Here is a 16,422-nt window from a genome sequence, read left to right on the forward strand (position 1 = left end):
GAGTAAGGCAGGCTTACAAGTATCAAGGAAACGAGTCGAGTGAACAGGAAACAAGATGTTTCTCCTATCCTCCTTTGCCACGTGTTGGTTAACGGACTCAGAATTCAGAATAATGAGAACTCGTCTCACGCAACCATGAGTGTCTTCTCTTGGTCAATAGAATACAATCACTCGCCTTGAAAAAAACAGGCTTAAAAAGGTTGCAGAGGCATTTTCTCAAGGACCTGGAGATAATATTGGAACAATATTGATTTTATTATTTCACTAATGCTTCTTCGGGCACTTAAAATGCTTTCTGTTCTTTTCCTTCCTTCCTTCCTTCCTTCCTTCCTTCCTTCCTTCCTTCCTTCCTTCCTTCCTTCCTTCCTTCCTTCCTTCCTTCCTATTTTTTTCCTTTCTCTGTCTCTCTCTCTCTTTCCTTCTTTCTCTCTCCTTCCTTCCTTCCCTCCTTCCTTCCTTTCTCTCTCTCTCTTTCCTTCTTTCTCTCTCCTTCCTTTTCCTTCCTTCCTTCCCTTCTCTCTCTCTCTTTCCTTCTTTCTCCTTCCTTTTCCTTTCTTCCTCCTTCCTTTCTCTCTCTCTCTTTCCTTCTTTTTTCCTTTCCTTCCTTTCCTTCCTTCCTTCCCTCCTTCCTCTCTCTCTCTCTCTTTTTTCTCTCTCTCCTTCCTTCCATCCACCCTTTCCTTCCTTCCTTCCTTGATAAATAATTCAAGATGGCAAACATACTTAATACTCCTTCTTCCTCCTATTTTCCCTGTAACCACAACTCTGTGCGATTAAGTGGGGATAGGGTTGGTGACTGTCCCAAATCACCCAGGTGGGACTAGAACTCACTGTCTCCTGGCAAGTGGCTCAAAATAACCCAGCTGTTTTCATGCCTAAGGTGGGATTAGAATTCCCAGGCTCCTGGTGACTCTTCCAAAGTCACCCAGCCAGCTTTCACGCTTGAAACGGGACTAGAACTCACTGTCTCCTGGTTTCTGGGCCAGCACCTTCACCACTAGACCAAACTGGCTCTTTTGTTACCGTAGACCAGCAGTAGTTTGAAACAACAATACCCTTCAGAACCTCTGCACAAAATTTTGTAAAAGCAATGCTGGATTATGTGTCGTGTCCCACTCCCACTCCGACGAACGAGTCAAGGAAGTCCGTAACAAACTTGGCAACGAAGCCTCTGCAGCTTGCCAAGTTCCTTCGAGGTTTATCAGGGCAGGCAGGAGTCCGAGTTATGACTTCGGCGATAGGGTCCGATATCAGCAAACTAGATAAGACTTTGTTTGACTCAAGGTTGGAATGCCACAAGCAGGTCCTTTATATAGGCTGTGGGGTGTGGCTCCATGACTCAGCATTTATCCAGGCCTGCCCCACCCTTCCTTCTGCTGGCGTCGCCTCTCAGATCTCTGGAAGCGAGGCTCCACCCACCCTGAATTGTTTTCAGCTGGATCTGCTGTCAGCGTCTGGGAAAGGGAGGGGTCAGAGGGAGTAGGCCCGGGTAATTCCACCACCTGGCTGGCTTCCTGCTCTGAAGGCTGAGCCAAAGGAACACACGCTGTATGTGAATGAGGTTTATTGGGCTTCTCCTTTCACTCCTGGAATCCTCTCCGGGCATGGGGCCAGGGCCGGGGGCTGGAGTCATGACAGGCCGTTCATCTTCATTATCAGACTCGGAGTCTGATAAAAGGCCTGGTTGGAGACAGGAGGGGCCCGGCTGAGGAGAGGAGGGAGGATGAGTCACAACGTTATGGGACTTGACTCAACGCACCCAGAGGCTGACAGATCGGCAAAGGCTGATGTACAGTAAGAAGCTACCTTTTGCTATTAAAAGAGTCTCTTTGGATAGCGAGACGGACACGCATACAGAGGTGGTATTCAGCTGGTTCGGATCAGTTCAGGCGAACCAGTCGCGCCAATAATCAGCTGGCCCCGCCCACCTGTCTTATGCTGTCCTTTATTATGTTTATTATGGCTTAGGGCCTGGGTACTTACGGGACCGCCTGCTGCTACCACATGCCTCCCACCGACCCGTACGCTCTCACAGAGAGGGACTTCTCAGGGTGCCGTCCGCCAAGCAATGTCGGCTGGCGGCCCCCAGGGGAAGGTCCTTCTCTGTGGGGGCTCCCACACTCTGGAACGAGCTTCCCCCGGGTTTACGCCAAATACCTGACCTTCGGACATTCCGTCGCGAACTGAAGACACATCTTTTCATTCGCGCAGGGCTGGCTTGAATTGAATTTTATTAATTTTAAATTTTTATTAATTAATTTTAAATGGGGTTTTTAGTTTATTGTATATTTTAACTTCTCAGGCTAATTTTAAAATAAGTTTTTTAATTGCATTTTAAATTGTACATTGTACAATTTGTTTTATTTTTGCCTGTACACCGCCCTGAGTCCTTCGGGAGAAGGGCGGTATAAAAATCAAATAAATAAATAAAATAAAATAAATAAAATAATAATTTCCTTCTTTCTGGCTCAGCTGATTTCCGCATCTCAGCTATTCTACTCACCGGCGGCTGCCTTAGAAGGTTAAGCAGCTGAGCTTCAAATTGCTGTATTTTGAACGCTGCGCGGAAGCGCGCGCTCACCGAACCGGTTGTTAAACCGGTTGCATCCCACCGCACACATATATTTAATAACTACTGAAAAAGTACAATGAAATTGTGGGTCTCAAGTCATCACACCTTGGGGGCAGTGGGAAGAAAAAGCCAAAAGCCTACGAACGTTCTTCCTTGGCTCAAAAGAGACAGAACGTCCCGGCCAGGGAAATTAAGTCTGTTCAAGGACGTCAGTTGTTTAACCAAACAAATCTCGTATTTACACTGCGGTTGGCAGCCCAAACAACAGTTGAAGATTCCCCCTCAGGAAGGACAGAAGCAAAAAAATGCAGAGAAAGGAGGGGACTCCATCAAGTGGGGCCCGTGGAACTAAAGGACTCGGCATACTGGAAGTTTTAAAAGAGCATATGCTGAAGAGGTGGTTGCTTCGTCCAAAGCGCCAGGCGATAAAAGTTATGTATTTTTGCATCGCTCCCTCACTTTTTCTTGAGACCTGAAAGGAGAAAACCCTGTTTCTTTCAGAAAAAGCTTGCAGGATCAACTAGGTTAAGACAGATTGGACCAATGCCACCCAAGGAGCTTTGTGATTAACTGAAGGTCTGTTTTACTATCTAATATAATAAATAAAATCTCTCATTCTCTCCATCTCTCTCCGTCTCTCTCTCTCTCTCTCTCTTTCTCTCTGTGTGTCTGTCTCTGTCTCTCTGTCTCTCTCTCTCTCACACACACCCCTCAGTCTTATGAGCACCTAATACGAACACCCATGCTTCCATTGTTGCTCTTTGCTATCCAAAGCTGGCTGAGGAATTCTGGGAGTTGAAGTCCACGAGTCTTAAAGTTGCCAAGGTTGGAGACCCCTGGTCTAGACAGTAAGGAAGAGAGCTTAGCAGTGCCACATGGAAAGAGGAAGAAGACTTTCCAAAGATAGAGGAACTACTCCAGACTCCTTTAAATTGCATGTGAGCAATTCCGAAAGTTTTAGCTCTTGTTAGGATTCATGGATGAGACATTCAGAGTTTAAAAACTCGGGTTCTTTACGGAATCCAGGGCACCAGGCTTGGCCAAAGAAATCTCAGACTCAAAAGAATTACCCACTCGCATTTCAGCTTCACCAGTGAGTGATGCGGTAACCTAGAGGTGGAGCTCTCGCCTCACAATCAGGAGGCTGCGAGTTCGATCCTAAGTAGAGGCAGATATTTCTCTCTCTGGGCACAATGAGAATATATCTGCTGAAACAGAACTCCGCATTGGTGACAGGAAAGGCATCCGGCCATTCAAACACTGCTAGCTCCGTTCAGTTGCCCAGACTCTTACCCGGCAAGGGATTATGGGGTCATTTAAAAGAGAATGATGATGTCAACTTCACAAATGCACGCGGACAATTCAAGAAACGTAATCTAGTGTTAGACAGCAGGGATCTTGGTCTTTGTCAACCCATCCGGAAATATTCAAACAAGCTCATTTATACATAAATCCAAAACTACCAACGGCAATGATGCTTGGGTCTGTCCTCCCTCAAACCGGCAGAACATTTGGTGAGGCAAACACCTAACCTTTGTCTTCCTTTGTTTCCTTTAAAAATTTATTTTTCTCTTGTTAAAACTGGAAGTCAAATATCATCATGGGATCTCAACCTCATAAATGCTGCAAAACATCCTAACAAGCAAAACAGTGGGGTAGCAGATCTAGTTACAAGAGTGGGGAGCTCCCCAGACAACAACAACATTATCATCATCACAACAACAATAGAGTTGAAAGACACCTTGGAGGTCTTCTAGTCCAACCCCCTGCCCAGGCAGGAAACCCTACACCATTTCAGACAAATGGTTATCCAAATTTCCAGTGTTGGAGCATTCACAACTTCTGGTGGCAAGTTGTTCCACTTATTTCTAACTGTCAGGAAAGTTCTCCTCAGTTCTAAGTTGCTTCTCTCCTTGATTAGTTTCCACCCATTGCTTCTTGTTCTACCCTCAGGTGCTTTGGAGAATAGTTTGACTCCCTCTTCTTTGGGGCAACTTCTGAGATATTGGAACACTGCTATCCTGTCTCCCCTAGTCCTTCTTTTCATTAAACTAGACATACCCAGTTCCTGTAACCGTTCTTCATATGTTTTAGCCTCCAGTCCCCTAATCATCTTTGTCACTCTTCTCTGCACTCGTTCTAGAGTCTCAACATCTTTTTTACATCCTGGCGACTTCAGGTGCTCCATCAAAGACCAGACCAATGTGGACTTCAGCTCCTAGAATGCCAATGCACAATGGCCATGGTAGCTAGGGAATTCTGGGAGTTGAAGTCCCAGCTGTTGGCAGGACAATTCTGGGAGTTGAAATCCAAGCATGGTGACCAAGGAATTGTGAGAGTTGAAGTCTAAGCATACTGACTAGGGAATTGTGGGAGTTGAAATCCCAGCATACTGGCCAGGGGATTGTGGGAGTCTAAGCATGCTGGCTAGGGAATTCTAGAGTCCCTACATCTTAAAGGTTGCCGCAATTGGAAAACGCTGAAACAAGACAGCCATTTGTTAAGGATATCTGAATTTGGCTTTCTGTATTGATCAGGAAGCTGGATTCAATACCCCAAAGGGCCTTTTCCAAAGTCTAGTGTTTTAAGGATCATTTTGTGGATTCAGAAAAAACTCAGAGCAACAAAGGTAGCATTTAATACAAAACTGAGAAGCAACCAGTAGTTCACCAGTATGATTTAACGGGTCCAATCAAACTATCTCCATAGAATCTGCTCAGCAGCAGGCAATCTGGAGGGGTGGTGAGTCCTTTCACACATGCATTTAACAACAGCAACATAAATTAACACCTTGCCTGAAGAAATGAAACCCGATTGGAAAAGAATTCTAGTATCCCACTTAAATCACATCCAACACAACACTTTCCAGTGGACGCCCACACGTGTATAACTGCGGGAAATCAAGTATTGAATAACCAAGCAAGAACTCCAATTTCCCCAAGCCTACCTTGGTTTTAATACTATGTCGATGGTTGGATCTTGTATGTTATTTTTTAGTGAACATTCAGTGCTAGAGGCTTTTCTGGATCCAGGAAATATAACAGAATAACAGAGTTGGATGGGACCTTGGAGGTCTTCTAGTCCAACCCCCTGCTCAGGCTGGAGACCCTAAAGCATTTCAGACAGTTGTCCAATCTCTTTTTAAAAACCTCCAGTTTTGGAGCACCCACAACTTCTGGAGGCAAGCAGTTCCACTGATTAATTGTTCTAACTGTCAGGAAATTTCTTAGTTCTAGATTGCTTCTCTCCTTGATTAATTTCCATCCATTGCTTCTTGTCCTGCCCTCAGGTGCTTTGGAGAATAGGTTGATCACCCTCTTTTTTTGTGGCAGCCCCTCAAATATTGGAAGACCGTTATCGTGTCATCCCTAGTCCTTCTTTTCATTAAACTAGACATATCCAATTCGAGCAACCGTTCTTTATATGTTTCAGTCTCCTGTCCCCTAATCATTTTTGTTGCTCTTCTCTGCACTCTTTCTAAAGTTTCAACATCTCAAAATATAACTCACACGCTATTTGGGTATGGTCAATTGGACCACAACTCTGCAGTTGAACTGGTAGAAGATGTGTCTCCAGCCAGGATTTGTATCACCAAGAGATGTCCGGATGGAAGTCACATCCATGTGTGCAAAATTGAGATGGGGTGCATGCCACTAATTTCATGTTGTGAAGTGGCTTGAGATAACTTCTAACAGAGTGTTGTGACCCAGGCCCAAGTAGGTAGTAGGAAACTCAGTCAGTGAAAAAACAAACAAACTTTATTCGAACAGCTGAGAATTACTTCATTCCCAGCGTCGTTCAACTAAATTAAAGCAAATTCCTCCCAACACAAATTCCTCAAAGTCCTATCGCAAACCTTGGTCCAATTAGACAAACTGCCAAAGGCCTTTCTTGGCAAACGTTCAGAAGACACAGATACAAAACAAATGCAAGAAGACGAAGCTACCAACATTGTTTTCCGGCAAAGCCCAAACGCCGTTGCTGGTCTGTTTTAAGCCTTATGGGAGGGGCCAATCATCTTTTGGCTGTACTCCTGAGTCGTCCTCTTTGCTTGAGCTGCTCTTGCCTTCCGGCAGCTCTTCTCATGTGTGCATTAGGAACAGGCTCCTCCTGTTCCTCTGCCTCACTACTGTCTGCCTCTGGAGTCCACACCTCACTCCCCGAAGCCCTGGCCCCACCTCTGCCTCCGACGCAGAACCCTCATCCGGGCCTTCCCCAGCCTCCAGGACTGGCCCACGCTCTTCCTCAGCCTCATTGCTATCCGACTCCGTTGCCAGCTCCGCAGGCTGCTGGCGGACCACAACACAGAGTTAGCAATAGCACTTAAGACTTATATACTGCTTCCCATCCGGGCCTTCCCAGCCAGCTCTAAGCGGTTTACAGTGTCGGCCTGTTGCCCCCGACAATCTGCGTCCTCATTTGACCGACCTCGGAAGGGCGGAAAGCTGAGTCACGAAGACCTCCAAGGTCTCTTCCAAGTCTGTTATCCTATATTCTGCGTAGGCAAGCAGAACCGAATTTTCACTCATCCATCATGTGAGTTATGTTTCATTTTTTTCCTCACAATTCAAGAGTCACTCTCCTCTCATTGCTCAGCTGGATTTAAAGTATTCAAATCAACCGAAGAGGTTTAAAAACAGCACCAGAGGCCTCAGTCTCTTGGCTGCCCAATTCACCACCACACAGACTTAAAGCCCATCACAGGCAGTTTTGGGCCGATCTAATAGGGAGGTGACAACACATTTCACTTTTCTGAAAAGTCATTTCATTTCTCCAGGAAAAGGCCAGCAGTTACAACCAGATTCCCAAACTGAAATCTCCTTTTCTCCGTGTACAGATTGATTGTGGCTGTATAATGCCCTAAGTCCGTGATGGCGAACCTATGGCACGCGTGCCACAGGCGGCACATGTAGCCATATCAGTGGGCACGTGAGCTCAGCTCCGGCATGCATGCGTGGACCGGCCAGCTGATTTTCAGGCCTTCTGGGCCCACTGGAAGTAGGGAAACAAGCTGGGGTGGTGGTGGGGAAGGCCCGTTTTTCTCTCTCCCCAGGCTCCAGAGCCTTTCTAGGAGCCTGGGGAGGGTGAAAACAGCCTTCCCCATCCCCCAGAGGCCCTCCAGAGGCCGGAAAAGCCCTGTTTGCCAACTTCCGGTAGGCCCAGAAGGCCCATTTTTTGCTCTCCCACCCCCCACTCCTGGCACACGATGGCAAAAAGGTTAGCCATCACTGCCCTAAGCCAACATTTCTCAACTTTAGCAACTTGAAAATGTGAAGGATTTCAACTCCCAGAATTCCCCGGTCGGCACTGGGAATTCTGGGAGTTGAAGTTCACACATCTTCTTCAGGTTGCGAAGGTTGAGAAACAATGTCCTAAGCCAGGGATGGTTAACCTTTTTGGTGCCGAGCGCCCAAAGCACGCACACACAAGTGAATGCACAAGCGCGTACCACAATCCCTAAAATGCAATGTGAGCGCCCCCCTGCGCATGTGCTCCGGGGCCCCGTTTTGGCTTCCAGGTCGGTGCAGGCGGCTTTCAGGCCCAAAATGGGGTGCGGGGGGGGGAGGGAGGGGGCTTGCAGTCTCCACAGTTTCTCCCCCCATCGTGTCCTAGCCTTCTCCTGCCTTCCTGCCATGGAGAAGCACCTGCGGAGGGTGGAACCTGCAGAGATCAGGGAAGGCCCCGCCCCGTACATGCGCGGCAGAGACCCAAAGACCAGCTGGCCGACAGGAGGTGTGTGCGCATGTGCAGTGGAGCTGGGCTGGGGCGACGGCTGGCATGCCCGCAGAAAGGGCTCTGTGTTGTGTCTGCGCCCCCCGAGCCTGGCACCCTGCCAGAAAGTGACTTGGAAAGTGAGGGGGAAGGGCTGTCAGGACTTACCTCGGGAGCACTGGCTTCCCTGGCTCAGCTCCAGAAGGCAAAGGCAGGCTAGGTGGAGGAGATAACAAGGCCTCCATCCCCTGACTCTTTCCCTCCCCAGCCACGCCTCCAGACCCAGATGATGGCAATCAGGCCTGGCTGGACCCTAGGTTTCATAGGCAGGAGAGGCGGGAACAACAGAAGCAGGGGTGGGGCAGGCCTAGGAAGTGCTGAGTCATGGAGCCACACCCCACAGGATATAAAGGCAGCAAGAGCTGCTGTGCCTCTTCGTAGCAGGCAAAATCAACTGCTTAACTAAGATCTGAAGTACTGTTTGTTCCTGGGTGACTCATCAGCGTCGAGGGAGATAACAGAGACACTTGGCAGACACTCGCTAGTTTGCTGCCAGAGCTGATAGTGCCGGCTAATTAAGCCATCGCTCAGACGGAGGCGAGGGGGGACAGAACACTCTGCGTGCCACCTATGGCACGCTTGCTATAGGTTCGCCATCACGGCCCTAAGCCATACTTTATCACGTTTGGCTGCTGAAGCCACGACAGCAGAGTTCACATTCTGAGCAAAACCATAACATGTTAGAACATATAACAACACGGTTGGTGGGGACTTCTCATCCGTCATCTAGAGGTCATCTAGTCCAGGGGTCTCCAACCTTGGCAACTTTAAGCCTGGAGGACTTCAACTCCCAGAATTCCTCAGCCGGCTTTGCCTCCAGGCTTAAAGTTGCCAAGGTTGGAGACCCCTGATCTAATCCAACTCTCTGCTTGAGCAGGAGATCCTATACCCATGATGGTGAACCAATGGCACACGTGCCAGAGGTGGCACACAGAACTCTTCCTGTGGGCACATGCGCAGTCAGCTCACTGTAAGACACACCTTAGTTTTTGGGGAGGAAAATAAGAAAAAAGCAGATTGGTGGGTTGATCGGCCTCCCAGAATACCCCCACTCAGCTGTTCCCAGAGGTGAATTTTAGCAATAGGTTCGTTGGTTGTGAGTTCTGTGCCTTGCTTTTTCAGCCTCTGAAACCTCTGTTTCAGAGGCTTTTTTTCTGAAGCTTTGTTTCAGAGGCTTTTTTTCTGAAGCTTCGTTTCAGAGGCTTTTTTTTTTTGAAGCTCTGTTTCAGAGGCTTTTTTTCTGAAGCTTCGTTTCAGAGGCTGGGTGAGGCTACATTCGGAGTATAAGATGCACCCGGATTTTCACCCTCTTTTTTGCAGGGGAAAGGTGCGTCTTATGCTCTGAAAAATACGGTAATCAAGAAGAAAGGCAACCTAGAACTAAGGAGAAATTTCCCGACAGTGAGAACAATTCTCTCACAGGGAGGGACTCCTCAGAGTGCCGTCAGCCAGGCAGTGCCGACTGGCGACACCCAGGGGAAGGGCCTTTTCTGTGGGGGCTCCCACCCTCTGGAACGAACTTCCCCCAGGACTTCGCCAACTTCCTGACCTTTGAACCTTCCGCTGCGAGCTTAAGACACATCTATTTATTTGCGCAGGACTGGACTAGAATTTTTAAATTTTGAATTTGGTTTTAATGGGGTTTTATTATTTGTATTTCTATTTTAAATATTCGGCCTTATTTAATAAGTTTTTTAATTGTTGTTTTATCCTGTATTTATATGTATGTTTTATTCTGGCTGTAAACCGCCCTGAGTCCCTAGGGAGATAGAGCGGTATAAAAATGCGAAAAATAAATAAATAAAAATAAATAAACAATTAATCAGTGGAACAGCCTGCCTCCAGAAGTTGTGGGTTCTCCATCATTGGAGGCTTTTAAGAAGAGACTGAGCAACCGTTTGTTTGAAATGGTATAGGATCTCCTGCTTGAGCAAGTAGTTGGGACTAGAAGACCTCCAGGGTCCCTTCCAACTTACGTTATGCTGAGTAAGGAAGGAGAGTGTTCAAGTCATTTGGAAGAAGAATTCCAACAGAATTTTGGAATGACAGGTGACAGTTCTTCCAAGGTTCAGCAGAGGAAGTAAACCATACCTAAGACTTGTATTCTTACGTCCCCTTTCCCGTGCACTGAAGGTCCGTTCATGGTGACCACGTAGGTTCCAGAGTCGTTCAAATGTAAGTTATGAATGAATAGAGAGCAGCCAAAACCTGCAACTTCACGCCCGGTGTGGGAAGGCCCAGTCGTGTTTCCGACGAGTGGCGGTAGGTAGAGCGTGACGATCAAATTTTCTTTGACATCGATCCCTCGGAACCAGCTGCAGAAAGCAAAGTTGGTTGCATTGTGCTTGAGCGTCAGATTGACAGCCCGCCCTTCTAATGCCGCTGGTGGGTCCGCGGAGATCGTGATGTTGTAAAAGGCCGTTTTAGCTGCCAGGGGTGGGCCCTGAGCCAACAGGAAGGAAGAACTGAGGATGAAAGCTAGAAAGTAGAAGGTAGAAGAGGGAAGAGAGTTAAAAGGAGGGGGTGGTGACTGGGTAAACCCGACTAATTGTATATGACTGTACATTGGATGAGTTGTTGGATATGAATGTAAAAATAAAACTTTTCGAGATATATATATATATATATATATATATATATATATATATATATATATATATATATATATATATATATATTTGTTTTCTGAGGTTTTGGTGTTTGTATGTGGGTCTTTGGTTGTTGGGTTTTCTCCCGTGTAAAATTGGAAGTGTCTTGGCGACGTTTGAAGTCTCATTCGTCATCTTCAGGCTTCAGCTTCGTGCTTCTGGGAGCAATGTGTGATCGCAGCTGTTTCTTCCTTTTAACTGCTAGTGGGGTTTGAACTGATTGGGTGGGAGCTTGGCTGTGCTCTGATTGGCTGGGGTTTTCTGTGCTCTGATTGGCTGGGGTGTGTCCTGTGTTGGTGGGGGCTTGGTTGTGCTCAGTCTAGTCTGTGCTGCAGGGGATTTGAGCTGGTGAGCTGCACTGCTGCTGTTTGGCCGTGTTCGTGGTGGGTGCTACATCTTCGTAGTGGGTGCACCACCACCAACACGGCCAAACAGCAGCAGTGCAGCTCACCAGCTCAAATCTGCAGCACAGATTAGACTGAGCACAACCAAGCCCCCACCAACACAGGACACACCCCAGCCAATCAGAGCACAGAAAACCCCAGCCAATCAGAGCACAGCCAAGCTCCCACCCAATCAGTTCAAACCCCACTAGCAGTTAAAAGGAAGAAATAGCTGCGATCACACATTGCTCCCAGAAGCACGGTTGAAGCCTGAAGATGACGAATGAGACTTCAAACGCCGCCAAGACACTTCCAATTTTACACGGAGAAACCCAACAACCAAAGACCTATATACAAACACCCGTGAAAACCTCAGAAAATATATATATATATATATATATATATATATATATATATATATATATATATATATATATATATATATATATATATATATATATAGAAAGCTAGAAAGTAGATCGGGGGTGGGGTGGGGAGGAGAAAAAGCTCATTTCAAGCAAACTACCCATTCTGGCCACACCACAGTTATATACCCTGTCGATGGAGATTCTCAGTCATCCAGGTCATGGTTGTCCCAAAAGTGCTTTTTCAAGAGCTCCCTGGATGTTCTTTTGTTTTTCCTTGAAGACGTTTTGCTTCTCATCCAAGAAGTGTTGTGGTCTGCCAGCTGCCAGCGGTGCTGGCGACAAACTCGGACGATAAGGAGGTTGAGTTCTGAAGTCTGGGGAAGGCTCCGATGGATGCTCTGCGTCGGACGCAGAAATAGAGCCAGGACCGTCCGATATTTCCCAGCCACCGGAGAGGCAGCTGCCTTTGGAGGCTGATAGGAGTGAGGAGGAAGAACAGCTGGGGCCTGTTCCAGATGCACGTATGCGCAGAGCAGTTAGGAGAGGTGGACAAGGAGTCGATTCGGAAGCAAAGCACATGTGGACCCTCAATGGCCCCTCCCTGACTGGGGAATAAACAGAAGGAATAGGGAATAGTTGTCGTAGGAGACAACCATTCGTATTTCTGATGATTTTGCCCATTGTGTTTTGTGCTACGAAGACTGCTTGCCAGAACTTAATTTGCAGCCTTTCAGCTGGGAGCTCAAGGCCTTGCAATTATGGCAAGGAATTGATAAGGTCTGTTACTGCGGTTAAATCCTGCCTGGATTTTTTGGTGGGTGAATGCAATTAATTCACAAGAGGTAAATGAAGAGGGGTTTTTTTTTTTGTGACAAGGAGTTTGTTTCTTGCTTCTACTAAGGTTAGGTCAGAACAAGAACAAAGACCTCTTCTCCCTTTTGAAAGCCAAGAGAAGAGTTCTTCTTCAGAACTGAAGAAGCTTCTGGGATGAGAAGCAAAACGTCTTCGGGGGGGAAAAAAAGAAAGTCCAGTTGCGCCTCTTGAAAAAGCTCCTTCGGGGCTCGTCAAGAGAATCTCAGCTGATCAACACATGCCTAATTCCTCAAACTAATCCTAAAAGGGCTGCGGTGTGGCTCAGGCTGTAAGAAGCCTGTTATTAAAACACAGCTGCCTGCAATTACTGCAGGTTCTAGTCCCACCAGGCCCAAGGTTGACTCAGCCTTCCATCCTTTATAAGGTAGGGAAAATGAGGACCCAGATTGTTGGGGGGGCAATAAGTTGACTTTGTAAATATACAAATAGAATGAGACTATTGCCTTACACACTGTAAGCCGCCCTGAGTCTTCGGAGAAGGGCGGGATATAAATGTAAATTAAAAAAAACCATTTATTCTCATTCAAAATTTGTAACCCTAATAATCATGGCGAGGAACACCCTAAAGATGCAAAGGAAGACCTTCATCTTCCCCAAGCATTTGTTAGAAAATGATAAAATATAAAAATAAGGGGGAAAAAATTAAAAGGAAAAAAGAAAAAAAAAAAGACAGTGGAGCTTATTTATTTATTTCGTCTTGTGTAGCAAAACTCAACCTAGTGCATAAAGCTCCCAGAAACGACATATCAAATGTGTATCCCAATAGTTGAGCTAAAGGATCTAAAATCTACGGTGTATTTTATTCCCCCCCCCCTCTTTTTTTCACAATAAAGCTACCTTCCTTCCTCCCGGTCCTTTCCAAATACGGTGGAATTTAATTCCTGCAACTCATCAACATTCTCAGGTCTAAGATTTCTGGAAACTGATGCAGAGGGGAAATGAGACTGTAACCTGGTTATTTTGTATCCATCTTTTGACAACTATTGTCAAACTATTGTCTAGTCCAATGTCTCACTTTCACACAGGGGTTTTTCCTAGAAGAGAAATCGGTAGGTCTACTGGTGTTAAATTCTAAATTTAATCTGGGGTTAGAATTTGCAGACAAGATTCTATATTGAATGTTCAGGATGTTCTACGTTTGTTGTTATAGAACTGGCTTGTATTGTACATATTATGTACTCTTCTATTATTATAGAAGAGTAAAAAATCGAGGTTTCATGTTATTACTTTATTCTACTGCACAAAAATTAGTCGGAAATCAATTCCTTTTTATTCTCCCCCCCTCTTCCTACACATTTCTCTCTTCCTCTCTTTCCTCCTTTATTGAACTGTTTTATTTTCATTTTTCTTCGTGTTCCTGCATTTTATATTTTGATAAACCAATAAACCTTTTGAAATTAAAACAACAACAACAACAACACTATCACAATATTCAGGATTTTCCTTGCTAGAAGAACATTTCCGATGCATGAAAACAAAACCATGACGTCTTTTTTTTTCTGCCACACACAATTAACAGATGTCTAACGGAGTAGAAAAAACTACACTTTGGATTTGCTAACACTTTTTTTTTTTAAATGCTCCGAGGAACAATGGCTAAAAGTGGTGCTGGCTGGCTTCAAATAGACAAGGCAAAGCTTGTCCAGCAATGGGGAGGCACGGAGTTCTAATTCTCCCTCTCTCTGGTGGATTTTTAGCTATTCCCGCTATGTTGGCAGCTTTCAGGATCTAGTAGGCACTTAGTTCAACATCTTAGCAGGTTGGGTGAACCAGGTGTTGCCTTTAAGCCCTTCTTTTTATTTATATATTCAGGCACGGCAGTTTATGAGAATTTAGCAACTGTGTTTTATGAAGCTGAGCCTAGGAGTTAGGTCTGCTGCGGTGCCCAAATGCCCTCTGTAATATGGCACCCTGCTTCTCTCCACAATTTGTGGGGTTCAGGAAATGATTAAAACAAGGGTCTCCAACCTTGGCAACTTTAAGCCTGGAGGACTTAAAGGCTGGGGAATTCTGGGAGTTGAAGTTGTCCAGGCTTAAAGTTGCCAAGGTTGGAGACCCCTGGATTATAAAGTTGGTTGTTCACCCCCACAAGCACATAGTACAGGATGGGCAACAGAGTCGCCACCAGTTAAGTCTGAGGTTTTGAATTAAATTCCCAGTCTGCTCACGCTATTATATTTTATTTTTATTATTTGTGTGTGGTTGTTCTTGCACAAACCTTGACAAAACGGATTGAATAAAGAAACAAGCACACTCCCAGCCCAGGCAGCAGGTAAGAAAAAAAAGGAACAGCCACCCCGCCTGTTCTAAATTTGCAATTTAGGGAATCTGCAAACCTTTTGGGGAAGGCCTGGGCCAGATGGGAACCAAAGACCCTCCTCCTCCTCTCCCTTTTGAAAGCCGGCTGCTTTGCAGATGTGCTTGGGACCCCCCTCCCCACCTCCACCCCACCCCCCCAACTCTCACGATCGGCAGCCACGATCGGGGAATCTGGGTTAAGGGCTGGGGAAAAATTGATCAGAGTCCAAGCTGACCTGGACCAAACCACAATTTCTACGGCAAGGAAGGATTTTCGGGGATTCCCGAGGGTCTCCGGGGACCTTTCCGTGGGAAACAAACAAACAAACAAACAAACACCTGGAGTTCCAACTTCAAAAAGTCGAGCCGACGGAACCCCCACCCCTTTTTACCTGCCAAGAACACCGCTCGCCAGGGTCGCGAGTTCCATCCGGGAGGGTCCCCAGGGCGCCGGCGCCCACCTTCTGCCTGCCACCGCTCCATGCTGGGGTCACCACCACCCGCCGGCAGCAGCGCCTAGTGGTTTCTGCGGCCGTCCCAACCGCCGGCCGAGAGAGAGAGAGAGAGAGAGGCACCCAACCCCACCCAGCTCGGTCGCCCCGCCTTCTGGGCCGAGCCAACAGCGATGGGGCCCGATCCCTCCGCTTTGCCAGCTCGGTAACGGGGACGCAGCTCCGATAGGATCCCGGGCAGAGAGAGGGGAGGACGAGAACCCGCCTCCGGGTGGGCTGGCGGGGAGAGGGTGGGTGGGTAGTCGTAGGGCTGGGCGAGCCGAGGGGAAGCGCCGTTGCAAGCGGACGTGAGCCTCAGTTTCCCCTCGGGACGCCCGCTGGCTGTCCCAGCTTGAGCGATGGTTGGAAAGGCAAGGTTGGCCAAGAAATCCGGGGTTTTGATGGCTTGGGGCGATCCCTGGCTGTGCGCGGATCGGGTGGGCTGGATCGCGGGATGCGGGCATATAAGTCTAAATGCTATTCCTATCTATCTATGTCTCTGTCTCTGTCTCTCTGTTTCTTTCTCTCTGTCTTCTCTCTATGTCTATCTGTCTAGTCTGTCTATCATCGATCTATCTATCTATCCATCCATCCATCCATCCATCCATCCATCCATCCATCCATCCATCCATCTCTGTCTGTCTGTCTGTCTGTCTGTCTGTCTGTCTGTCTGTCTGTCTATCTATCTATCGTCTATCTCTGCCTATCTATCTATCCATCCATCCATCCATCCATCCATCCATCCATCCATCCATCCATCCATCCATCCATCCATCCATCCATAGATAGTTAGATATGGGGTCTTCTCTCCCCCCTGCCTTGCGCTAAGACCGATTTTGGGGAAGGTAACGCGGGGCTCGTGGGGGATCCCTCCGCTCGAGGGCTTTTTGCGTGCAACGGGGGACGAGCCCCCCACCCACCCCGGTCTGAATGTGAGCTGGGGGGGCGGGCGGAACGCAGGGTGGCAACGTCGCCAATTAATTGCCCCCCTCCCTAAGACTTTTTTTTTAAAAAAAT

At 47.1% G+C, this 16,422-nt stretch overlaps 1 protein-coding gene across 2 annotated transcripts in view; it reads right to left on the reverse strand.

Moving 5' to 3' along the window:
- Positions 1 to 15,447, reverse strand: part of LOC131204636 (carcinoembryonic antigen-related cell adhesion molecule 1-like) — a 61,748-nt gene extending 46,301 nt beyond the window's left edge. For both annotated transcript variants that reach the window (XM_058196096.1, XM_058196097.1), the window contains exons 1-2: positions 15,307 to 15,447; positions 10,436 to 10,822 (exon numbers count right to left, since the gene is read on the reverse strand). In XM_058196096.1, the coding sequence (XP_058052079.1) occupies positions 10,436 to 10,822; positions 15,307 to 15,397 (478 nt within the window). In that variant the 5' untranslated portion in view covers positions 15,398 to 15,447. The remainder of the gene's footprint in view (positions 1 to 10,435; positions 10,823 to 15,306) is intronic.
- Between the last annotated feature and the right edge of the window lie 975 nt (positions 15,448 to 16,422).

This window comes from Ahaetulla prasina, chromosome 10 (genome assembly GCF_028640845.1).
Source record: "Ahaetulla prasina isolate Xishuangbanna chromosome 10, ASM2864084v1, whole genome shotgun sequence".
Lineage (NCBI taxonomy): Eukaryota > Metazoa > Chordata > Lepidosauria > Squamata > Colubridae > Ahaetulla > Ahaetulla prasina.